This window comes from Solanum dulcamara, chromosome 6 (genome assembly GCF_947179165.1).
Source record: "Solanum dulcamara chromosome 6, daSolDulc1.2, whole genome shotgun sequence".
NCBI lineage: Eukaryota > Viridiplantae > Streptophyta > Magnoliopsida > Solanales > Solanaceae > Solanum > Solanum dulcamara.
Genome location: NC_077242.1, coordinates 12,471,273 through 12,498,071, shown reverse-complemented (window position 1 = coordinate 12,498,071; position 26,799 = coordinate 12,471,273). Strand labels below are relative to the sequence as shown.

The 26,799-nt window shown below is 34.5% G+C and overlaps 2 protein-coding genes across 4 annotated transcripts; both read left to right on the top strand.

The window, feature by feature from the left end:
- Positions 1–3,077: 3,077 nt before the first annotated feature.
- On the top strand, positions 3,078–17,044 carry LOC129892524 (pentatricopeptide repeat-containing protein At1g05600-like). 3 transcript variants are annotated; one of them, XM_055968110.1, is made up of 3 exons: positions 3,078–3,274; positions 5,074–6,661; positions 16,622–17,044. In XM_055968110.1, the coding sequence occupies exons 1-2, from the start codon at positions 3,267–3,269 to the stop codon at positions 6,620–6,622; spliced, it is 1,557 nt and encodes a 518-aa protein (XP_055824085.1). In that variant the 5' UTR covers positions 3,078–3,266; the 3' UTR covers positions 6,623–6,661; positions 16,622–17,044. The 3 variants fall into 3 exon arrangements, with proteins under 3 accessions (XP_055824085.1, XP_055824086.1, XP_055824084.1); XM_055968111.1 differs by lacking the exon at positions 3,078–3,274 and adding an exon at positions 3,813–4,477; XM_055968109.1 differs by lacking the exon at positions 3,078–3,274 and having other exon boundaries at positions 4,484–6,661.
- Positions 17,045–20,097: 3,053 nt separating this feature from the next.
- On the top strand, positions 20,098–24,117 carry LOC129893458 (uncharacterized). Its single transcript, XM_055968994.1, has 2 exons — positions 20,098–20,387; positions 23,586–24,117. Exon 2 carries the CDS (start codon positions 23,588–23,590, stop codon positions 23,939–23,941), a length of 354 nt encoding a protein of 117 aa, XP_055824969.1. The 5' UTR covers positions 20,098–20,387; positions 23,586–23,587; the 3' UTR covers positions 23,942–24,117.
- The last annotated feature ends 2,682 nt before the right edge of the window (positions 24,118–26,799 follow it).

Genomic DNA, 26,799 nt, shown 5'->3' with positions numbered 1-26,799 from the left:
TTTAAGATACAGTAGAATTTTTTTAGATATACAGTTTTAGAACGCACAGCCATAGTTATTTTTAAAATAAATTGGCTTGTGTGAAGCACGTGAGCTGTTTACGCTTTGTTTGGATGGTTGTTACCCGTTGTATTGAATTATTAGTTTAAATACAATGTTTGTTTTGATTTTTACTTAAATTTCATTGTATCGTATTGTTTAAACTCATCATTAGGTAACGGCGAAAAAAATCATTTTATGTAACGATCGATTTAGTGTGATATCGTCGTTACCTTAATAGTTTCTTCTCATTTTGTCTTTATTTATTATTTAATAATTATATTTCCATCTTTTATCCTACATTTTCATAGTAGCTCTACCCCGTACCCCACTTTTATTGTAAGTTTATCATTCAAATCATGGATGTGTGACATTATGTGACGACATAGAACGATACAATTTATGCAAATATTGTATTCATTAAAATAATATAATACGATACAATACAACATAATACAATACGATACATTATGTAACAATACGTAACAACCAACCAAACAAAGTGTTAAGGTGTATTTTTACCTTTTACATTATATATTAACACAAATTCTCTTAATTTTGACGAAAGAACACATTGTAGACATCTAAATTTTGTAGGACTTTACAAGCTAAGATGAGTTCTATTTCAGATGGAATTTCTTTGAGTCTACTCTACCCTAAATCTTAATTCATGCCTATATAAAGGGTATTATATTTTCTTGAAAAGACATCTCAAAAATTTCACAAATTAATGAAATATTCATAAAGAGATTAAAATATGTTAAACTCTTTTTGATAATCATATACTTCAAAAAGATCAAATCATGATGGAGATCAAATCAAAATTATTCTAATTCGAGAAAAACGCCGATAACGGCCTTTGAATCATGGGAAAAATCTAGAGAGAAAAATCAAGGAACAAACAAATTTGTACTCGCGTCTTTTATTAATAAAATTATGTTTCTTCAGATTTTATATATATGATTTATTTATTTTTTATTTATTTAAAATTTGTTGCAAATACACATGTCAAGCTCAACCTTCAAATTTAAATATTCAATTTCTTTAGAAATTTAGAAGTGCAAGATAAGCATGTGTACAATAGGTCCGTATAGTCCGACCATTTTTTGAACCCTACACATAGCAGAAACTTTAATGCATTAAATTGCTTATTTTTATGCGAGTCGTTTGATTTTAAGCTTGACATGAGTCCATCAATCAAAATTAAGGCAAGGTTTATGGCGTGGTATAATTGTAAGGGGCATATTTGGACGATTGATATAAGGAAATATGTATATTTGACATTTATAGTTAATTTTTTGTTTTAGAAGGTATTACGAAAACAGTAGAAGAAGTGTTGGAACCAGATGATATACACGGGAGCCAGGCCATAGGGCATCTCCAATTCATAATATTAAAGTTTACATTAAAATAGTATCGGCCATAGTGCATCTCCAATTCATAATATTAAATTTTATATTAAAATAGTATCGATACTATTTTAATGTAAACTAACTTCAATCAACTACACTAAATTTTACACTAAAAAAATATTCTCATTATATTCTTTCCTCTCTTTAATATATTATATCCTTTCGTTTATATTTTCTTACTTTATAAAATAAATTATTTCTTCTATTTTCACACATTTATTATATTTGCATTTTCTTTTATTTTTGTGAAGGTTATAATTATATTTTTATCCAATTATAATTTGTAGTAAATTAATTTAAATTTTATATAAAATCATATATATGCCAAATTTAAGATAATATTACATAAAAAATAATAAAGTATAACAAAAACTTAATTAAAAATATATAATTTATAAAACGTTAAATTAAAAATTTTATATGATGAAAATAATTATAAAATATTGAAAATGTGATTTAGCGTGGATGAATAGTATTGATGTGATATTATTTACACATTAAAATAGCATTTGGTTGGAGCTTTAAAATACCAAAAATTACATCAAAATAAAATTTGATGTAGCTCTAAAATAAAATCTATATATGTTATAAAGGAGAGTAGTTTGCATGAGATTTTGCCAAGTGACAAGCTATAGAAAAGTCAAGTGACAATTTTAAGACACAATTAGTAAATAATGTAATAGAAGTTTTGAATTGAAAAATTACAATTATTTGAATTTCAGGCTTTTAGTTGAAAAGAAATCGATTAGCTTAAAAATAAAAATTTGCACTTAAAGAGTTCTAGATGAACTCTTACTATTTCATAAACTTATCATTTTCAAATATTACAAATTAAATTTTAATAGTTGGACTCTTTTATCTATTATAGATTAATAAATAACAAGGTACAATACTATAAATGAAATGATGATTATGTATGATAGTCTAAATACATTGCCTAAAAATATCATAAGCTTCAAATTTAACCGAGGAGCTGAAGACAGTCTTTTGGTGACAAATCAACAGATGAGCATTCAAACATTAGAGCAGCAGACCTAAAAAATACAATAAAAATTTTGAATTAAAAAATAAATAATCTGCGGATGAGCATTCAAATATTATACCAGCAGAAAAGAATACAATAAAAAATTTAAATTAAAAAATAAAGAATTAAAAAACATATTAGAAATAGTAGTTTAACACACTAAAGAAGAGTCCTAATTGGACTTTTATCGTTATCAGATGCTAAAGCTTTCAGACTCCTAATTTATCGAAAAGGAGTTCTAAGTGGGCTCTAATGGAGCTATTTACGGTGTATATTATATTTTTTGAACCTATTGATTTATTTTGAATCTATAAAGATACAATATCACTTAAATAGTACAACGAAAATATATAATTTCACTCAAGTTTATTTACTAATTGATGATATAAATCAATAATAAGTAATATTTCTTTAATTAAGAAGAGTCCTATTTTTGTGTATCTGCACAATCCTATCAATCTAAACTAAATATATAAAGAGTTCAATTATCATTGTGTAGGTTAATAGACGAGGATGAAACGTAACGAATGGCTATCTAAACAACAGTCCGCTGCAAATCAAATACTATAAACATCTCATTATATATAAGACATAAGAATTAGCGTATATTTCAAGATTACCGTAAGAATTCAATATATACTTCAAGAATATGTCTACAAAAATTGACTTTATTAATGACATATCAAGTATGAAAATGCAGTGGAATTTGAAGGTTTGCATAGTTCGACTTTGGCAGATTTGAGAACGTGAAAATCCTAATAACCTATTATTGTTAGAAATGCTCTTGCAGGATGAGAAGGTATGTATACTACATGCATATTTTACTACATTATTTTTATTCCAAATGCTTTATAGTAATCTTAACTATAAACTATTTGATCATATTCAGGCATGGTCCAATATCAACTAGGTTCAAAGAGCAAATTCAAAAGTTGAGAATATATTATATGAAGAATTTTGTTGTTGGACCAAATAAATCTAAGATCAAAACCAACAATCACAAACTGAAGTTAATGATTACTCATAGAACAGTCATAGAGAAAACAGATGAACTATGCTTTGATCAAATCTTCAAATTTCGCCCATTTGAGCATTTGATAAGTCAAGCTCATGTTGATGAGACTAAATTATTCGATAATTATTCCTTTAACACTTTATTTAATTTGAACACCTATACTATCTTTTCATCTTTATGATAGATATCATAGGAGAGATTGTTACTTATGGACCTGTACAAGAACACAAACAAGGTGATAAGTCCAGTGCTTTTATGAATTTGGAACTCCAGGATCATGAGTAAGATTTGAATCGTGATTATAGTAAGTTATATATTTTAAGTTGTTTTTTTCAATGATTAAATTGTACATTTTTCACGTAGAAATAACAATATTGATCTAAATCATAAAGAAGTAGAAGTTTAGAAATGTGTAAAAAACAAGCAATCAATAGCAAATTAAAGAGTTTACCTCAATTTTGGACACTCGAAATAGTTTTTCACATTAATAGGAGAAGAGATCTACAAGCTCATTGAAAAAATATAGCCTCTAAACCCAGAAGCTGCATCAAGCTCATCCACATCAAGTTTGAATCTTGAATGGATAGTCAAATCGAAAAAAATAAATAAGAATAGAGTTTACCGAAATTCGCAAAGACCACAAAATGGGGACAAAATAGAGATACCGGAAGACATCAACGGAGAAATCTATTAATCGTCAGCCAAAAATCAAACACCAAACAAGTATTCATTGCTCAAAGTGAAGAAAGTTGAAGAGATAAGAGTATTCATTGCTAAATGTTAAGCTAATTTTATTTTAAAATGTGATTATCTTTTATAATATGTGCCGGTAGATATATTAGTTTAAGGTAAAATTTGGTGTTGAGTTGGAGATGTATCGAAAGGCAGCAAACAGCGGGATTCGCGCTAAAGCGAGAACATACACGACATTCGCCTGACTACCATCGATCGTCCCTCTCGTCTCCCGCCACTGCACTGCCAAATCAAGTAAGCCCTCTTTTCTTCCTTCTTTCTAGCCACAGTACTCATCACAAATCCTTTGTGTATTGAATAGTTTCATGAGCTCAGGAAAGCTTTCTGAGGCTTTTGGAGTTGGGTTTGATTTCTTTCTTGCTTATTGGTGATTCTTGGGTTGTGAGCTATAATTCCCGCCATTTATGGGAGGGTATTACCGTTGCCAAGCTGTGAAGAAGAGTACGAGAACTTAATGCACCCTAACTGTTCGATATATTGTCAGAGAGGAAAATGAGCTTGTTGGTGAAGTCTGAGTAACCGAGTGTTAGTGGGAGATTCATAAGAATAAGTGTGGGGTAGTTTGGAAACAGTCCACTCGAGCTGGAACTTGTAACAACTGTGATTGACCATAGCCATTTCACTGAATAATTAATTCCCTGCACGACTGTCCAGTTCATTTGAAGTTAGAATGATTGATGAGGAATTATGAATGAAGTAACTTGTCACATGAATTAAATTCATGGATTTACTACAACACAATAATGTCAGTAGTTCTTGGTGGAACTCTCAAAACATGAAATTGTTGTCCTATATATGACTATAGTAATATCTCTCGTAAATTGTTTCAGAATCACATCAAGTTTGGAGCTGCTTATGGGCATAAGATGGCCAAGGATTCTAAGACCGAAGCAGCTCTCACAACTAATACTGAGCCAGAAGAACCCACTGAAAGCGCTTCAAATTTTTGATGAAGCAAAATGCAAGTATCCAACTTACCGTCACAATGGTCCTGTTTATGGCACTATGATTAATATTTTAGGCAGATCAGGTAGAACAACTGAAATGAAGAGAATAATTAATCAGATGAAAGAGGACTCGTGTGAGTGTCATGACTCAATATTTGTGAACGCCATTAGAAGCTATGCACAGGCTGGATTAACAAACGAAGCCATTTTTCTTTTTAAGTCTCTCCCGGAGTTCAATTGTATAGAATGGACAAGATCTTTGAATACTCTTTTGGAGATATTGGTAGAAGAATCTAAGCTAGAATCTGTTTATCAGTTATTCCTTGAGAACTCTTGTAGATGGGAAGTGAAGTCTCGGGCGCGTTTCTTGAATTTGTTGATGAATGTTCTTTGTAGAATGAAACGCTCAGATCTTGCATTGCATATTTTTCAAGAGATGAGTTACCAGAACTGCTATCCAGACAAAGAGAGCTATAGGATCTTGATGAGGGGTTTATGTGAAGAAAAGCGGCTCAACAAGGCTACTCATTTGCTGTACTCAATGTTCTGGAGGATATCTCAGAAGGGAAGTGGTGAAGATGTGGTTGTCTATCGAACTTTATTGGAAGCATTGTGTGATAATGAAGAAGGGGTGGAGGCCATACAAATTCTTGGTAAGGTATTGCGAAAAGGACTAAAATCTCCGAAAAGATTCTTCAAGCAGATTGATCTTACTCAGTGCCAGAATGGATCAGATACAGAAGATATGAAAGTTTTGATTAATGATGCTTTGATAAAAGGCATAGTTCCCAGTTCAGATAGCTATAGAGCAATGGCTGTTGACTTTTACGCCGAAGGCAAGATTGATGAAGGTAACAAAGTGCTCAAGGAAATGCATGACAGAGGCTTCAAACCGTCAGTGGCAATTTATGAAGCAAAGGTAGCTGCTTTTTTCAGGGATGGCCAGGTTGACGAGGCAATTATGGTCATTGATTGTGAGATGGTGCAAAAAAACTGTGTTCCGAATATAAGATTGTATAATGCAGTTATAAAAGGCCTATGCCATGAAAGGAAATCTACTTGTGCTGTTAAGTATTTGGAAAGGATGTCTAGGCAAGTAGGTTGCGTGCCAAACTATGAGACTTATGAAACTTTGGTAGATGGGTTATGTAAAGATGGTAAATATGTTGAAGCAAGCAATGTGATGGAGCAAATGTCAATCAATTCCTTTTGGCCTAGAGTTGGAACTTTTAATTCTCTTATTCAAGGTCTTTGCCAAGTAGGTGATTTACACGGTGCAATTATGTGTTTGGAGGACATGATCTCTCTAGCCTTGACTCCAGATATCCATGTGTGGAAGTCATTATTAGATGCAATCTGTTGTGAAAATGGTATGAATGAGGCTTCTTTCAAGACACTAGAGCAGCTACAGACACCTTATCATAGTCTATAACTACATCTGTATTGCTGGATTTTCTCCTTTTCTTTTCTGGTAATAAACTTTTTCTGTTTAACACTTCCAAGTCTTCCTTTTCTAGTTTCCCTTTTCCCTAGCTCTGAATTCTAATCATCTTCTTTGATTCATTTGGTAATAGATCTATATGCTGATATGTTGACCTTAATGTCCATGCTTCGTTTAGTAGATTCAAGTCCTTGCTTATTCAAGTTGTACATCCACCAAAGAGGGATGAATATCTATCTAAGCTTATATATACAACATAGATGGTGTACTTTTAACAAACCAAATAAAAGCAACTCAATACTTTATAATGTAAAATGTAACGAGTCTATTCCTGGATAGACTAAATTAGAATTTATTACAAGTTTACTTTGAGCTAAGTGGAAAAGCAACTCAATAGAAAGCCAATTTCATTAGCTAACAATGAGGTTAGCAGAAAAATAGAAAATAAATTCTCTAAAAGGGCATCCTATGCATAACTCCATCCAATAAAAGACCGATTCTGGTTGTATATAAATGCTGAGGGGGGAGTCTTGTTCAAACACTTCTTAATAGAAGGAGAGATTGGTCATGGGGTTAATGAAGGATATATTATTTATTTTTGAGATCTAGATGCAAGAACCCCAGGTGCATATACCGCTTGAGAAGATATTGAACCGGCTTATGGTTTTAGCTTGAAGATTCCAAAGAAATGAGATCAACCTCTGAATTGCTATATAGGTCTACAACAGGGGTGTTAACTGTCTGCAGATGAATTAAGATAGTTGATATTTATCCAAAACTCTCCATCTTTTGAGACTTGAAATATCCAAGGCAGTCTATTCAATTATGATGTTGAATTTAGGCAGTAATGCACATGAAAAGTACTCTTTAAGTAAGTGGACAGGAGAGAATAGGAGAGGATGGTGTAGTATAAAAACAACAACAACATACCCAGTGAAATCCCACAAGTGGGGTCAGGGGGGTAATATGTATGCAGACCTTACCACTACCTCATGGAGATAGAGGCTGTTTTCGAAAGACTCTTGGCCCAAAAGGCACAGTCCCAAGTAAGAGAAAAACAATATATATAGCATAATGGCAAAGAAGCAATGCAAATTTTATAGGACAAGAACAATAACGATAGCAAAGTAATGTGATAATCAAAGGCAATAACAACACAACTATAAAGGCACGCCTAGACCAACGACCACCTTAAACCGACACACGCAAGACACCATTTTATCTTTACTATCCTTCTACCCTAATTTGCTCTCACATATCGCTTTGAACATATTAGCCTTATCTGACCGCTTGTTATACTTTTATCGAGCCGAGGGTATTTCGGAAACAGCCGTCCTATCTTGGTAGGAGTCAGGTCTGCGTACACTTTACCCTCCCCAGACCCCACATTGTGGGATTTCACTGGGTTGTTGTTGTTGTTGTATCCTTCTACCCTAATCCGCGATCTCAACTTATTTCTAAGGTCATGTCCTCGGTGATATGGAGTAGCACCATATCTTGTCTAATCATCTCTCTCAAATATTTTTTCGGTCTACCCCAATCCCTCCGCATAGCCCCCAACTCCACCCGCTCGCACCTCCTAACTGAGGTGTCGACACCCCTCCTTTGCACATGCCCAAACCATCTCAGTCTCGCTTCTCTCATCTTGTCTGCCACAGATGCCACTCCCACCTTCTCCCCGAATAACCTCATTCCTAATCTCATCACTCCTAGTATGTCCACATATCCATCTTAGCATCCTCATTTCCGCAACATGCATCTTCTGAACATGAGAGTTCTTTACTGGCCAACACTCCACTCCATATAACAACGCTGATCTAACCACCATTCTATAGAACTTACCTTTAAGTTTAGGTGGTACTTTCTTATCACACAGGACTCCAGAGGCAAGCCTCCATTTCATCCACGCTGCCTTAATGCGATGCGTGACATCATCATCGATGTCCCCACTACTCTGGATGATGGATCTAAGATATTTAAAACTTTCTGTCTTGGGGATAGGTTGAGTGGCAAGCCTCACTTCCGTGCCTTCTTTATCCATCGCAACACTAAATTTGCACTCCAAGTATTCTGTTTTGGTCCTACTCAATCTGAATCCCTTGGACACTAGCGTTTGTCTCCAAACCTCCAACCTATCATTAACTCTGTCCCGAGTCGCATCAATCAAAACTATGTCGTTCTCAAATAGCATATACCATAGAACCTCCTCTTAAATAGACCATGTCAGCTCATCCATCACCAAGGCAAAAATAAAAGGACTCAGCACAAATCCCTGATGTAGTCCCATCTCAACAGGAAAATGCGCCGAGTCACCTCCCACCGTCCTAACCCGAGTCTTGGCTCCAGCATACATGTCCTTTATCATCCTAATATACATCATCGGAACATCTTTAGCTTTCAGACACCTCCATAGAACATCCCTCGGAACTTTATCATAAGCCTTTTCAAGGTCATTGAACACCATATGGAGATCCCTTTTTCTTTCTCTAAATTTCTCCATCAGTCTCCGCATAAGATGGATGGATGGTGTAGTATGTGCCATGAATAATTGGAATTACTCTTAACCTTATGAAAGCGTACATATCCGGGTTTTGCAGTTGTAAGAACTAGCATGTGTGTGACTTAAAATAGATGAGCAGAAATGTAGGGAGGGAAAGTGGATTGGAACAAAAAATCTCCATACACGTGCAAATTAAGAAAAACAAAACAGTAAAGAATAAAATTCAAACAAGAGTTCAAGCTACATAATGTGATCCTACTGAGATTTTTGTGTTATGATTGTTAATGAAGGATCGGCCTCAATCACATGATGTTATCATCATTGACTTCTAAATGATTTGCATATGATAAGATATGAACCTTAGCAACTACAGTGATTGTGAGACTTTCAAGTATCTTCTTCCTTCTTTTGGATTACCTATTATCTTGTGTAACTTCACCAAGTTTCATTACTTTACTCCCGGGATACATGATGATGCATTTACAATCCATTGTTGGTATTCAGTACTAGCCTTTCAAGGTGTCCTCCGTGTGTTTCTTGGAATCACTAGCATACTCTAAATCTTTTTAATGTTATAGATAAGTATTACCGATGCATCATTTTTATGTTTGTTTTTCTTCGGATGCTCCAGAGTAGTTTCTTATTTAGCGATCCTTTATTTCTTACCAATTGGGTTATGAATAGTTTAGCATTTTAAGGAAACGAGCTGAAGACATTTTTGTGCTCTGTTGTACCATTTCAGTCTTACTTCTTTTCTTTCCGAAATTGTTGAAGATATGAGAATTTTGCTACAACTTGAGGAATTTCTGATGGAAAACTTGAAGATAGCTCGTTCTTGCATTTCTCTTCAAAAGAAAGATGCAAACAGATGGTTCTTAAGATTCAGAAATGTTGAAATGAGATGTATAAAGCAATATTTCATGATCTTTCTTAGCCACTTTGTGTGTGGTAGGTGTGTCCAAAAGAAATTAAGAAGAATCCTTTTCGGTTGATTAGGACGAAGTTCCTTAAAAACCTTTGCCTTCTTTAAAATATCCTGAACAGTTCGTATAAGTCGAGCCCCTTTTTCAAGAAAATGTAAAAATAGTAGGAACATCTAAATAAGTATGTTTTTTTATCGGATCATAAAAACCCACTTTCGAAGATCTTTTCCTTCTCTTCGGGATCGAACATCAATTGCAACTATTCAATAGACGGCTCATTGGAATAGATGTAGAAGAACAAGGTCAAATTCTACAGAATCAAACCTGAACCAATGGGACTTGAGGAATGATATAAAAAGAAGAGAGGGAAAATATTCATATTAAATAATATGAAGTAGAAGAACCCAGATTCCAAATGAACAAATTCAAACTTGAAATGATCTTCCTTGAGGTAGAGCTTAAATCTTGAGTCCTTGTACTAGAGATGGACTCCTCTTCTGTAGGACAAGTTAAGTGTGATCAGTAGGATTGGAAAATACTAAACTAATATTGTGTTATGGAAGTGTATGGTTAAAAGGAGATGCAATATGGCTTGATTGATATTGGATTAGTTAGGATAAGGGATAGGTTTAGCAAACAAATGAAGGACTTTTCGGTTGCCTAGCTTAATTAGTCTTCCTGAACATAGGTTTAATCTATGGGCATTTTTTTTCCATATTTCATGTCTTCCTTGGTATATTAATCCAATCTTAGTCAAAGAGCAATGCAGGTCTATATGTTTTACTTTCCTTAGAGTGATGATTTAGTAAAAATATGAATGATAAACTCTGATGTGGTCTCTTTAATTATTTCCTTTTAAAAGCTTGAAACCCTCTTAGAAGTAAGGAAAGAAAAACTTCTCCATGATATCATTAAATAGAACTAAGAATGTCAGTCTAGAATCAATATTCTGATACTTTAAATCAAAAGAAGTTGTTCTTCAAAGTGAATTTTGGATAGGATGTTCTTAAAATTTGTGCAGAATACAAAGCTAGTGCTATTCAAGTTTAACAACAATATTGAAGTATGTAAACACCTTTGAAAAGTTGCACGTAAATCAGACGGAGAAAAAAATTGAAGTATACCTCTCTTTGCTTATTTACAATGAGTAATTTGAAGATAGTTAAGACATAAAGGTAGCTGATATTACTCTTACAAAGTTTGTTCCTCAATGAGATATGTGAACATTTAATCGGATTGACACTACTGCTTCATAAATAGTGATCCCATCGTTTTAAGCTATGTTAACTACAAAAATTGTAGGAAACATTGTTCAAAATCTATCTCACCAGAAGCATCTTCAAACTAAGTACAATATCTTACCATCAAGAAAAGAGAAGAAATCAAATCCAGGACAACTCAAAACAACCTCAACCAGAAAAGAAAAAAAAAGATACATTTAAAATTGATGCTCCAACTAGCTAGTAGGAACATTCTGTTTCTACAACCTATCATTCCGATCCTAGTGATTTCACATTTTGAGTCTCCAATGTTTCCCTGTGAGGGTTTTCCCACTTATTCTTGGCAATTTCATTCTGGAGAATTTACCCGATATATCTAGGGCTACTTAAAAAACAAATTCATGAGAATCAAAGGAGAATTTGATCTACATAGACATGGTTGACTCAAATTTAATTTTTTCACGTTTTTTAAAGAATTCACACATTTCAACATCATCAAAGAGAGAAAATTGAAGCATTCACATCATCAAAAAAGAAGAATCAAATATAAGTTGTCTTAAGTGCACCGGGCTGCCCTTTTTTTTAGATATATGGAGTAAATTCTGCAAAATGAAATTACCAAGAATTAATGGATACCCCCCCCCCCCCCCCACTTACCTCCGCATTTCCACTAGAAACTAGGCCGAGATTGAAGAATAACAGTATTTTGTAGATATCGCGAACAACAATTAATAATGAAGTTGAGAAATGGGGCAAAGATATGTAACTCCAGTAGTATTATATTGCTATGTTTTTTTGTCTTTAACTGTGAATTCATTGTATTTGGGAAACAAAATCCGATTATGATGATCTCTCATTTAATGTGGTTCCCTCTAGATTTAAAAGTTGTGTAGAGGTTTTATAATTAGTTCTTTAATTGGTGTCAACAGTAAAAAATGGTTTAGCTTTTTAATATCTTAAAACGAAATAAATGCACTATCTAATCAATGAATTCTGTTCCGCAAGTCTTTCAGAAAAAGGCATAAAAACCCCCTTTAACAATGGCCAAATGGTCAGTTACATATCTAAATTATGTGAGCCTATTACCCCATTGAACTTAATTATTTCGTATTATTTACACTCTCAAACTATGCGAGGGTTCCATTACATACCCCCCCCCCCGAAATTATGTGAGGGTCCAATAACTCCCTGAACTTAATCATCAAGATTGCACTGATTTTTGTGTTTAACCTATTTTGTCTATTAAAATGATGTTATTGCATGGTTAAGTGCATTTCTGCACTGATTTTTGTATCTATGAAGCAGCATCACTTGTTTTGATATCTATAAAATTATTCTTAGAGCCCGTTTGGATTGGCTTTAAGTTGGTCAAAAACAACTTAAAGCCCCTTTTTAGCTTTTGGACGTGTTTGTCTAATGCTGACTTTAAGCCATAAAGTTCTTAAAATCAGTCAAAAATGAAAAGTTAGGATTCCTAACTTTTTTTTTCCTAAAGTGCTTAAAGTCATTTTCTTTGACCATGAAAATTACTTTTATATCCCTTATATTTTAACTAAATTCTCAAACTACCTTTTTTCATTCTTTTAACCCTAAAATTCACATCATAAGCACTTTTATCCAAACACTCAACTGCTTATTTATAAAAATAACTTTCAGCACTTCAAAGTTCTAAAAGCACTTCATACATAAAAGTTACTTTTTTTAAGCTCATCCAAACGGGCTCTTAATATTTTGTACAGGTTTTCGTCATTTATGAAGTTGTCATACTTGTAAAGTTGGTATGTTGCACATGTTTCCTTCATTTATTTGGTGTACAAAACTTGCAAGTTGTTCTTTTTCATGCCATTGGATCAGATTGGACCAAAATTGCAGAAACAAATGCACAGAAACACTACTAAAACTAGACCAAAAACTGCACTTAGACAACAACAATTCAGCAAAAACTAGACCAAAATAATTCAGGGCTTTAAATAATATGGAAAAATTAAGTTTGGGGGGAGAGGGATAATAAGGATTCTCACATAATTTAGAGGTGTATATAATACAAAAAAGTTAAGTTCATGGGGGTAATAGGACCCTCACATAATTTAGATGTGTAACTGACAATTTCGCCATAGTTCAGGAGAATTCTTATGCCTAATCCCAAGTTTTTACATTCACTAACTTTTTTACTTGTAAAATATAGGATTCTTGTACGTGGATGTCTATGTCTTTGTTGCTTCATGATATCTAATCCTTTCTCACTTTACTTACATGCCAAAGGCTTAGTGTAAGTCTTTTTCTATTGTACAAAGATCATTCGTTTACTATCCTTAACAATGTGTTCCCAGTTTTCTTGTCTTTAACAATAAAGTTTTTTTTTTCTTTTAGAAAATTCAAGAAAGGGTAAGAACAGTATTGGTCCTTTTGTTGATTTGTGCGTGAACCACCAAAATATTGTCTTTGATTAAATGAGTGTTATGATCTAGCACCTCTTCCTTTAGAGAAATCCCCAGACCCTCTTTAGGATCTTTGAGCAACAAATGCCATTGTGGTAGTGAGACGGGTGCGTTCAATTGTTCATCATTGTCCTTTCTCATCTCAAAGCCTCTGAGTGGGGAAATAAAATAATTAAAGGTAGGTAAGGTTGATTGCTGATTCGTTCACGATTTTGAGAGTTATTGAGCTTTGAGCGATTTTCATGGTGTTTTTCTCATTTCAACATAGGGTAAGAATATAACCTCAATTTCTATATTTCCACTCGATTATCTTAGTGTAACATCCCACTCGTTTGGAGCGTTTAATTAGGGGTAAGACTAATAGTGCTTAATATGTTAATAGAGATGTGTTATGAGGTATTTAAATCGCCCAATGGTCATATGTTAAGTTATGAAGTCAAGCAAGTTGTAAAATAAAAGTCGTCAAAAGTCATCGTAAATTACTTCAATAAATTCCTTCAAATTTGGGTCAGAGGTTTTGAAGCTTTTTTCTCAATCTACTATGGAGGTTAGGGGTTGATCCACCAAATCAAAGATCTATGAGTCTAGTTTCCAGCGCTTAATACCATTCGTCCATACAACTTAAGAAAAGAGATATATATAGTTTCGCGAGACTGCACAAGCAGGCACGTGAAGTGGGCCCCTAGGTCGATGGAAGTTTACAAATATCATCTTCTTCGTCATTTATCCCATTTTTCCTGTTAAAATACCAGAAAATTTAGAGAAAAACACATGAAATCATCCTTAGATGTTGCTGATCCTAGCTTAAGTTCTTGACTAAATTGTATCAGTGGCAACAGTTTGTTATCTTTATAACACTCCCAGTTCTCTTTGATATTAAAAGCTTGTTTTCACACAACATTTTATTTCCCATCTCTAATCCATGCCAATGTGTGTGACTCTATGTCTATCTCTGTGATTGTGTTTGTTTGTGTGTATTCTTTTGTTATTATTTTAAATGATGTGTGAGGCAGCAGTTCTTAGAGAGCTGAAAGTATGTTTATCATGAGGGAAGTAATCAACTATTATTAATAAAGGCGGCTTATGGAGATGCAACCATGGTATTCATCTTTGTTAGGCATATGAGAAAAGGCATGTGTTTATTTTCGCCCCAATAATGGTGGTGGGCTTATATTTTCCCAAGTCATTACCTAGTGAATAACACACCTGGGGTGGAGGACAAGAAGCGGAAAGCGAGGTTGAGATGGTTTGGACATGTGAAAAGGAGATGCATGGGTGCCTCAGTGCGGAGGTGTGAGAGGTTGGTAATGAATGATTTCAGAAGAGGTAGAGGTAGGCCGAAGAGGTATTGGGTAGAGATGATTAGACATGACATGACATTAAATAGGAGGTTGTGGAGGACACGGATTATGATAGAAGGTTAGTAGGTAGTAGAGTGTTGTCTCGCTTACCTTTCCATACTAGTAATCGTAGCGTTTCTCCTGCATTTTATTGTCCATCGATTTTTGTTACTCTCTACTGTCTCTTTTACTTCGATTATCTCACTTTTTTGGCGTAGTTAGTTCCTTTTTTTTTTAGAATTATTTGTCATGCTTTATATAGTATTTTGTCATGATCCCTTCACTTCAATTATTTATTTTTCGATCTGCTTTTGATATGCTTTTCCTTGAGCCGAGGGTCTAGAAATAGCCTTTCTACCTCCCAAGGTAGGGGTAAGGTCTGGGTACACTCTACCCTCCCAATACCCCACTTGTGGAATTACACTGGGGATGTTGTTGTTGTCGTCAGTTTTTAATCCAATCATTTTATAAGAGCAAGAATTTGTATATTGGTAGTTGTACTGATTTTGTTGCCACCAAAAGAGTTAATCTTGTTGGAATGGTTCAAGATCAGTTGCTAGTTACTAGTCTAGGAAGGTAAGTAATCCTAGAAGCTCCGATCAGAACAGCTAAATGGTTGATGTAGAGTGTCAAATAATGAGGAAGACATGACCACAGGGGTGAATTATGATGGCAAAAGTATGTAAGCTGGGACATCTAGATAGGATATGAATGGTGAGGTGAGGACGGGGTTCTAAGATTTATGAATTACTAGGCACCTTTACTCGAGAAGTTCTTAAAGAGCTTGACTTGAGTCTAAAGAATAAATCTCTGTATTATGTCCATAAAGTGGTTGATTAGGCTTAGCCACCCAAGGCCTTTTTCAAAATAAGAAAAAGAAAAGGCCAAGTACCTGAGGAAAAGCAAATAGGAAATGGTCGTTAGCAAGATATCTACGCTTTTAGATGTTGAAAACTTATGAAGCAGAGACACCAAATTTAAGCTCACTGAGTCACATCAATACTTTTAGGTCTTGAACATGCCTTCAACACTAGCCTAATGTGTCTGTTTTCCTGAATTTCTGCAGTTTTGGTTGTGTTGTCCTCCGGATCATTTGTATACCGACTTTCACTATTGTTATGGTCTACTTTGGGGTTTCTTCATCTTTTCCCTCTCCTTGTTTGCCCCCGCTGTTCTGCATTTCCCAAGACTATGCTTTCTTCTGAATATGAAAGAGATTTGGACATTTAAAATTACATGTAGTTCTTTTTTCAGAGATATGAATCATAAATCTCTCCCTATCCTATTTTATTTTAAGAAAACGATCGACCTTTCAAAGAAAATTATGTCTAGCACATGAATGTTCTGCTTTCCAAAAATTTGAAATTATTTGTAGTCTTAAAGACCTTGTTAAGTATAGACTCTTACCTATTCAAGAGAGATAAACAAAGGTTCTGAAAATTAAGAAAGAGGCTGAACCTTTTTTGCTAGCTAATTGTACCAACAACGAGTTTGTCTATTTGAAAATTTTGTTATTTGTAATGATTTATATGGTTATTGCTCTAACTTTCTTTATTTTCAAATTTTCAGCCAAAGAATGCAGAAGAGAAGCAGCTGAGACCACAACTACTCACACTTAGCTTTGTTGGGGGCATATAAGTGGCGGGTCATAACAATATTCTCAGAATTAGATCAACTACATGACATTACAGAGATCTAATTCAGAGAGATGGATCTTCAAATAGGAGCAAATCTTCAATCTTTTCTGGTTGGATGTATATTAACAAGAATATTAGATCTTGAACATGTTGTCCATTGTGTTGTGAGTCTTTGTAAATGCCTCTCCAAATTCTCATTTCTTCTTAATGATCTGATTTTTCATGTCTGAATTGACGCTGCTAATACTGTATGTCTGTATCCATAACCATTGTATGGGTACTAAAGGGCCCTCTTTAAGTTTACCAGAGAGTAGAGTTTAGTAGCTTTGTTGACAAGAAAGCAGTTTTCTTTGAAGTGCCAGAGTCTGGCTGTTTTATGGTGTTCTAACTCACACATTTTCTTCTAGATGTTTTGTACCTCCATTTCAAATATTAGTCGTGTAACACCCCAAAATTTTTCGCCAAGACCCAAACCATTTTTCATATGTGTATTGCTCGAACTCGATGAATTATGATTGTATATTTGAGTTAGGATCAATTCCTAAGTATTTAACGTGCATTAGGTATGGTTTAGGGTCATAAGGGATCTCTAACACCAAGCCCAATACAAAGAATTTCTATCGGTTAAGTTTTCGTATGAGTCCGTATAAGGGTCAACTTCAAACGATCATATCTCCTAGAATATAATGAATTAGATGTCCCATGACCTATCAAATTAAAGGTCTTTGAGTCTTCTTTCCAACGTCACCAAGATTATATTTTTTGGAGTTCGGAGTAAAAAGTTACGTTCAGTTAACCAGAAGAATGCGCGACTAGTCCACGTCGCGGACTTGGCCAATCTTGGTTCAACTTAAAACTTCGGAAAAAAATGAACTATGGGGGAACAACTCCGCGACGCGGACTTGTTCCACCCTAGTGCAAATTTCTGCCTGTTTTCAATTTTTATGAGGGGCTTTTTGGTCTTTTCCCTACCTTGCCCAACCTAACCCACTACATTTTGGGACAAAAATCCGCCTCTTATCAGCTCCCAAAGATGTTTTCCTCTCATTCACCTTAGGAGCTTTGAGAGAAGAGACTAGAAAGTAGAAGAAGAGCTTAGATTCAAGATCTACAAGCTAGATCCTTGATTTTCGGTAAGATAATCTTTATTCCAGGTATGTAAGGCTACTCATAACGTTGGGTTGAGTTCATCCTTGTGCCCTACATCTTTATTGAGTTGAGTTGATTAAGTTTTGAGGTTCCATGAAATGGGTTCTTGAGTTATCTATAATTTCTATTGAGTTTTGTTTATAAATTCATATGTATTGAAGATGTCTTTGAGTTGAGTAATTGAGGTATACATTCATGTCTCATTCACATGAACTCAAATTGAGATTTCATTTTTTGTTATATTATGAAGTGATGGAGTTTTTAAAATATGATTTGTAAAGGTTTTTGAATGAGAAAGAGTTGACTTTTGAGGATCCCATAACTACTATTTTGAGTATGAAAGAGCTGAGAATTCACATATGTTCTTTAGAAATATATATTTGAGAATGTATTGAGTCAGAGAAATTCTTAAATTTTGTTATTTTGGATATGAATATTTTGAGTATAAACGAGTTGAGCATTATTATATTAAAACATCTATTTTGAGATTGAGTTGAAATTGTATCAAATTTAAAGAGAAGAGGTGAGTTGAGATGAGTTGAATTTTGAGCTAAGTCCAAAAGAGACTCAATGAGTATTTTGAATATTTTACTCACTTGATGTATATGAGCATAATAAAGTATTTTGGGAGCACCGATATGAGGTAAGCCCATAAGCTACGTAACCAACGTAGGATAGAGGCTTTGCCTCTAAGTCCCAAAACGATGGACTTGATTGAGTATGGATCCAGTGAGTTGAGCGTCCCTTACCTTGGCAAGTTATTGGACAGTTGCAGCAACGGCAGTGCAAAATGTTGTATCATCACTAACTCATAAGTGATAGTTATCGGTTAGAGAAACTCCCTAAAAATGAATGGTTGATTTGGTTGAGTTGCATACGATTGAGTCCATTTTCAAAGCACTGTTTAATTTTAAACTACATGTTTATCGAGTTAAGTTGAGTACTTTCAGAGTTGAGTTCTTTAAGTTGAGTTGAGTATTTTTCGGGTTGAGTTCTTTGAGTTGAGGTTGAGTATTGTTGATCGTATTTTCCTCCCAATTATTTTATATACTCGTACATTCCATGTACTGATGCCTTTTAGTCTGCATCATTTTATGATGCAGATACAGGTGCTAGAGATCATTAACAAGCGCTCCATTGAAGATTTATTCTCTTCCTGATAGTGGTGAGATCTCCTTACTTTCTGAGGAATCATATTTATTTCATTCGTTGCTTATGAGTAGTTTCTTTAAGGTAGCCATGGGCTTGTCTCGGTACCTTCTTGATAGTGATAGAGACTTCGCAGACATAGATTGAGTTGAGGTCCTTTTGAGTCTGTTTTATGAAAACTATTTCTTATGAGATTGAGTTGACTTTTAAGATTGTTTAATTTCAAATTATTCCTTTATCGAGTATTGATTGGTTAGACCACTTGAAAGTCTCCTTGTTATTGGACTGAGTCTTCCGCAGAATGATTGAAAGAGTAATCAGGCCAAGTGGTTCACTTGGGGCCAACAATGGTCTTCGAGTGCCAGCCACGCCTAGAGTACCCTCTCGGGGCGTGACAAGTCGTTTTGGCAAAGTACACTTTTTTAAAATCAAATCTTTTTGTTTTGGCAAACGTAGTAGGCATTTAGACATGTAATTTCACCTCGTAATTTGAAATCATGAGATGAATCAGTGTTTCAACATCAAATTTTATATCATGATTTTACATTTTTGAAATACAAAAATTGATCCACAAGTATATATTTTGTAAAAGAAAAACCCATCATTTTATATCTACATAATTTTTTGCGAGAATACGAAAGGACTGATGAAATGTTCACATAATATGAACATGATGATACAATTACTAATGATAGACCAAGTTCAATTTTTTTTATTAAAGAGTAATACACTACTACTCATGTTCAATTTTTTACTTTATTAAACTGAAATTCGATCAATAAATGTTGTATTGTTTTTAGAATAATTTTATGATAGTGTATTATACTTTTGTTGTGAACTTTTATTTATTTGGTAAAATTGTATAAAAAATTAAAGCAATTTTGATAGTATTCACAACTGGTGATTTTTTTTTTTTATGTTTATAACAAAAAATACAATTTAAAAATTCAAATTGCATATTTTGATCCATAATATATTTTACTTGATTGAAATGGTTCTTAATGTATGACAAATTACTCCAATGAACACCATTTTGAGAATAGTAAATTTCCTTAGAGAAAATAAAAACAATTGTGTTATATTTCATATCATTTTTCTTTGGAGCTAGCGAAAGGCCGGACTTTGACCGGGCGTACTATTTCCCAAGAAAACAATAATGTTGGATTTTGTTAGTCTTGAGGTCTATAAATAAATTTATTAGATTTAGAATACAGGATCAAAATGAAAGCTTTTTGTTATTCATTAAGAACCATTTAAGGTAACGCCCGATCCATTAACCCAAGCCGATCCCTTTTAAGACATTTTTGATTTTGTGAAGCGTGAATGAGGTTGAGCGACAGCAACTACTGTCCGGCGACGGCGACGGCGACGGCGACGGCGACAGATTCTTATTATCTCAGGTTCATCTTTTCTCTCTTATGCCTTCATAGAGTAGTACTTGCTATCAGTTCAATGGATTGTTTGTATGAAATTTTGTAATTTCCCCCAAGAATTAAAAATTGTTTTTGCTGCAATTTGTATTGGGCTCCTGGGAAATATTAATATTTTCGTTTGGAAGAAGATGAGATGACATTTGCTGGTTAAAGCTTGAATTTTTAAGAATTAGTAAGAACGGTAAATATGGTATCTGACAGAGATTGTCATACAGGAAGTGATGAAACATTGAGATGATGTTTTCTAGGAGGTGAAAATTTCTGGGCCTGTTTCGTTTGTTTTTTCTTATACAGTGTACATAATAATTAATTTAACCGAATAACTTCTATTTTTAAATAATTGACTAGTTCTTTATCAGTTAATCTACAAAGAAAAATCACAGGATAGCAGCATGTCTGGTTAGAATTTTGAACTTTTCTCCCTTGGATCTAGATTCCTTAAGAAGTGAGGTTTCGTAACACCTATATGGGAACCATTATATATCTGAAAGAAAGGCATACTTGATAAACCAAATCCTCTAGAACTGGAAAATAGACTTAAGAACTAGCTCTGGATTACACAAGATGGCGAAACTCCGAGCTAGTTCTTGACTCCATTGTTTTTCTCGCTAGAGGAATTAGTTTATCAAATATGCTTTTCTTTTAAAGTGTATAGCCTATGCATTCAGAAATTGGAATCCTTAAGGAATTAAGTGAAGAAAAGTAGAGCATTTTCCTCCCTCTCCCCTTCATTTTGTTTTTTCTAGGTTTCTTATGATACTGTTTTCAGTACTCTCTAAGACAATACACTATCATTTTGGGCTGAGAGAGTAACTACTGTTGCACAGGCATATTGTTGCAAACGTCGAAAGTGTTAAGGTGGAATAGATTGAGTAGTTAACTGGTGCTATACTAGAATTTCGAAGAGTCATGTCATTAGTAGAAGAGCAAATAGTAACTGCAGCTTAAGCTGCTTGATTTCTGTTTTTGGAAGTCCACTGATTGCAAACTGACATCATGGAGGAACATATTGATCTTAACATCTAAATAAATAAACTTAGAATTAACAAGGGAAGGGGAAAAAATTGTAAAATTAACAACAATTGGTCTTCATAGCCTTAAACCCACCTTTTATGAGCAAAAATGAAATCCCACAGTTAATTGTCCAAACTTGGCATTCTCGTTTCTCAGTTAAAGATATAACATACTTTTAGGAGGAATAAGGTGCCATTTTTTTTTGATTGAGAAAAGTAAGGTTCATTAGTTAATAGTCAACATCCAGAGAGCGGTGCTGGTAAGTGAAATTGCAATAGTTAGTAGGGAGCTAATGAAATTAATCATGCTGTCCAAGTCAGTTATAGCTTTTAAATTAAACCAAAGAGATGAAAGATAGAGACATGTGTGTTTCAGATGATGCAAGGATATCCTCTTTCTTTCAAAGAATATGTTTCTAGTTTTCAGTCTATCCATTCAAGTTCAAAACCGGTAAGAGAGCTATGTCCGACAGGGTTGGGATCATCTTCCTGAATTGAAAATGAAAAGAATTGGTAGTGAACGACCAGATCTATTTTTTCATCAATTGTGGTATCTATGCGATAATCCTTTTAGATTTACAATCTTATTTCTATTATAAAAAATGAGGTATCAACCCACTTTAGAAGATTCCTTAAGATCATAAAAATGATGAGTTTTCTAACAATCAAGAAACAAAAATAATGATAATGAGTTTCTATTGGTAATTTCCTTTTCTCGGTCATAGTATACGACATTACCGGTCTTAATCTAAGGAATCCCATCCATAATGAGCTAGATTGTCAAAATTGTTTTGGTTATTTCCTCATAGCATATGTAGACAAACAAAAGGAGAGTCAATAAGAGTAACTTTGGTGTCCCTTCTTGTATTTTGATTATGTACTTTCGTATTTTCTCTTTCTTTCTTTGTTTGGTTTGTTCTTTCAAAAATCTGAAGTATGATGCATTGAAATTCCTATTCTTATTTTGTCATCGTAAAATTTTGTATAATTAAACGAACTGCCTATACTAAAACTAGTAGCAGTGGAAGATGTAGTTTATAGTCAATAGGTTCAACTGATCCACAATTTGGACATGGAATTTAGATATATATATATATATATATATATATATGTGTGTGTGTGTGTGTGTGTGTGTAAAAGAATATCAAAATTTTTAAAAATAAAATAATTTTTAAAATATAATGAGTTCACTTATTCATAATAGTGCACCGTCTTCGTGAAACCCTAAATCTGCCCATCCCAGTTTGTACCTTGCCGGACAAGCTTACATGCTCCCTTAATGTTGTTTTCTACCTGCGTTTGCCTTAATCTCAGACCCATCTTCCTATTATGTTGTCCACATAATTGTAAAAGGAAATAAATGGGACATTACCTCTCTTGATCTGAAATGAGACATTATTTTTCAAATATGCTTAAGAGGAGCTTGCACCCAAGAGTGTAGCCTAGTGGTCAATAAAGTGAGTTTGAGAACCTTGAGGTTTCAAGTTCAAATTCTAGCAGAGCCAAAAACACTGATTTCTTTTGATCTATTCAAACTTTGGTAGACAGAGTTACTCGACATTTGTGTTGGTGCGAGGTAGCAGGTATCACGCTAGAATTAGTCGAGGTGCGCACAAGTGAGACCAAAACCCCGATGTTATTAAAAAGAAAAAAGAAAATATATTTAAGAGGAGCATCACAATTTTGGAGAAAATGGTATTGCCTAAGAGTAGATTTGAACATTAGGGGGTTCTTGCTTGTCCATAACTTCCTTGATGATGTGGTTCATTTTCAGTACCCTACTGGGGATTTGGTTCTATTTTTAACTGAAGCTTGCAAGAGTCTGGTAAAAAGAACTTCCCTTGGTCAATAAAAGTGAAGGATGAAAGCGAGTCTTAAATGATTTGTCAAGTTGTACATCTTGCTCAACTCTTTTTTATTTGCTTGATTTGTCACTTAAATCTGTTAAGCCATCATATAGAAGGTTGCTTTGTACCCAACTTTAGCTCTCTGTCACAAGTAGTACTAATTAGCTCCAGAGTGAGAATCCAAACTGTATTTCTCGAAGATGAGAAGTACTTGCTGAATGTTGAGCTCTATCTGATATGTTTTCATATTTCAATTAACCTCCTTGATGATACTTCTTTTGATACATCTTTGTTTCCTCAAGCAGAAATGGTGATTCCTCCACCAGTTAGGCCAGACAGACTGCTAAAGTATCTCAAACCTTACGTGTTGAGGATGCACTTCACAAACAAGTATGTAAATGGTCAAGTAGTTCACACACCAACGGCAACAGTGGCTGCTTCTGCAAGTACACAAGAGAAAGTCTTAAGGCTTGCCATGGTAGAATCAAAAGAAAATAATAGAGATGTTGCTGCAGCAAAAATAGGCAAGTTGTTGGGAGAGCGGTTGCAGGCTAAAGGAGTTCCTGCCATATCTGTTTTCTTTAAGAAAGAACAAAGATCCCATGGAAAGGTCAAAGCAGTTATTGATTCAGTGAGAGAAGCAGGCATAGAATTGGTTTGATTGCATTTCCTTTCCTCCCCTAGGCAAAGGACTTATATGTTCTATTAACTCTACTTGGGACAATTTGCTTGCCTCAGTTGTTGCAATTTGTAATGTATAAGATGTCATTTCTGACATTCCCTGTGTTTTGAAGCTTATATTCTAAGAACAAGGTTCATAGTCTCGTCGCCCCCATATTTTTGCCGTCTGCAATTTGGAGTTGCTTTTCTAATCAACAAGAAAATGATAAAATTTGCTCCCTGAGTTTGTACGTTAACATTTGTGAAATGAAACAACAGTTAGTTCCTGTCTTTTTACTGCATTGAAAGGAACTTTTGAATCAGATCATCTGTTGGGTGACTTGGGTCCATCTCCTAAGTCCTAAACTTGATCTCACTTCCTGTGATAAACTCTTGTTTCCAGGACTGTTTGATTACCAGTTCTATAAACCATGGAAGTAGTGAATATTTCTGTATCCTCTACTTCTCCCTTGGATAACTAAGCAAAACGTATACTGGGGGTTTATGTAGATCTGTGAAACTTAAGGGAAATATATTATGCTATCTGCATGTTATATCAATGATAAGGTATTCCTTGGTTTCAACCAAAGAAAATTGCGTTTTGCTGAGATTAGAAAAATGTGTCATTATATGGCCTCTCTGCCGATGTAGTTACCATGAGACACAAGACTTCTGTGAGGTGTCAATGTGAATGGCATGCCATATTTCTTTCTTAAATTGAAAGATTTACGTGGAATTTTCACTTACATAGTATCTTCCATAAATTATAAGTAGTGGCACTATAGATCTTTCACAAAATTAAGAAGTCGAAGTTTACAATGTCGAGTTTACTATTGCCCTCATTTATAAAAGGTTTTCAAGAATAATGCCCTTTACCTTAAGTTATGGGTATTTTTGGAATGAAAAGTTCTATCTGTGGAAAAAGCAACAGACATCAAAGAAGGAAAGGAGAGAAAACCTTGGGATGGAAGGATTATCTGTTTAGTGGCACATTCATCTGACCTTTTGCAGTTTGACATGGTTGTTGTGGCTCCAGTTTGCTGCTTCTTAAAAGATAGGCAGATGCCACTGTTCTTTTTCGGCTTATGTTAAATCTTTGCTAGGAAAGTTAGTCGAACAACTTGATGTCAAGATTCAAGAATATACTTGAGAGTAGCTGAAATACTTCTTTCAAAGAGTAGATATGTCGAAATACACACTTGTCTAGTCTGAAAGAGGAAATTAATTAACAATAGTGTAATAGATGCTTAAGACCAGCCTACCAATGTTGAGAGTTTAGCTAAATGCCTGGGAAAAGTAATTCATGATTGTGACAATCTGATGGATTAAGATGCCAGTCTAATGCATTGAAACAGATTCATGATGCGTAACTTTGTGAAATAATTTGGATATCTGGAGGGAGTATTGTGATGTATGATTGAAGCTAAGACGGAGGTTAGAAGATGGAAGACATAAGAAAGCATTGCGTTTCAGTTATCATGATTTCATTTCTTATGTGCCAAGTGAATGCTTTTTTTGCTGGGTAGCTGATGTTTGCTTCTAAAAAACTTGGATAGTTGAAGAGGTATATATGACAAAAAGAGAAAAAAGAAGATGTACTTGAAGAAGCAATATCTGGTTTGGACTATGATACTCTGGGAACATGCCTAGTATGTATTTGACTACTCTGAAAGAGGATGTCAAATGTGAAAATTATGTACTGAAATCATAAATTGTCAAAAATTATTTAATGGATATACAGGAGTTATATGGTCGATCCAAACTGATTTGGGATTAACATGATTGATATTTATGGACACTTCAGCTAGCTGTCAAGCTTTCTTGTAGATTTCTAATGCCTGTTAATATAGGTACATATCAAATACAGATAGATGTAAGTATTTAGTATGGGAATGTGCAGTTTTTGCTAATTTGTAGTGTAATTTGAAGAATTCATATGAGTACCCATATCCATATATCAACTTTTCGACATGGGTACATGTAGGCAAGCGAATGATCCATGCAACATTGATTTTGGAAAGTCAAATTCGATAAAATATCTTGGATCCATCATCTAGCATAGTGAGGACATCGACGATGATGTCACGCATAGCATTGGGGCAGCATGGATGAAATGGAGTCTTGCCTCTGGAGTTCTGTGTGATAAGAATGTACCACCTAAACTTAAAGGTAAGTGCTACAAAATGACGGTTAAACCGACGTTGCTATATGGAGTGGAGTGCTGTCCAGTAAAGAACTCTCATGTTCAGAATATGCATGCTGCGGAGATGAGGATGCTGAGATGGATGTATGGACATTGGACACACTAGGAGTGATAATATTAGGAATGAGGTTACTCGGGAGAAGGTGGGAGTGACCTCTGTGGCAGACAAGTTGAGAGAAGCGAGACTGAGATGGTTTGGGTATGTGTAGAGGAGGGGTGTAGACGTTCCAATTAGGCGGTGCGAGCGGTTGAATTTGGGGGTTATGCGGAGGGGTAGGAGTAGACCGAAAAAGTATTGGGGAAAGGTGATTATATAAGATATGGCGCTACTTCATTTCATCGAGGATATGACTTAGATAGAAAGGAGTGGAGGTCGCAGATTAGGGTAGAAGGCTAGTAGGGATAGAATGACGTCTTGTATTGTGTCGGTTTAGGGTTGGTCGTAGGTCTAGGTGTGTCATTATAGTTGTGTTGCTATTGCCTTTGATTATCACATTACTTTGCTATCGTTATTATTCTTGTCTTGTAAAATTTGCATTGCTTTTCGTTTTTTTTGCCATTATACTATATATATTATTTTTTTCTCTTACTTGGGGTTGTGACTTTTGAGCCGAGGGTCTTTCGAAAGCAGACTCTCTATCTCCATGAGGTAGTGG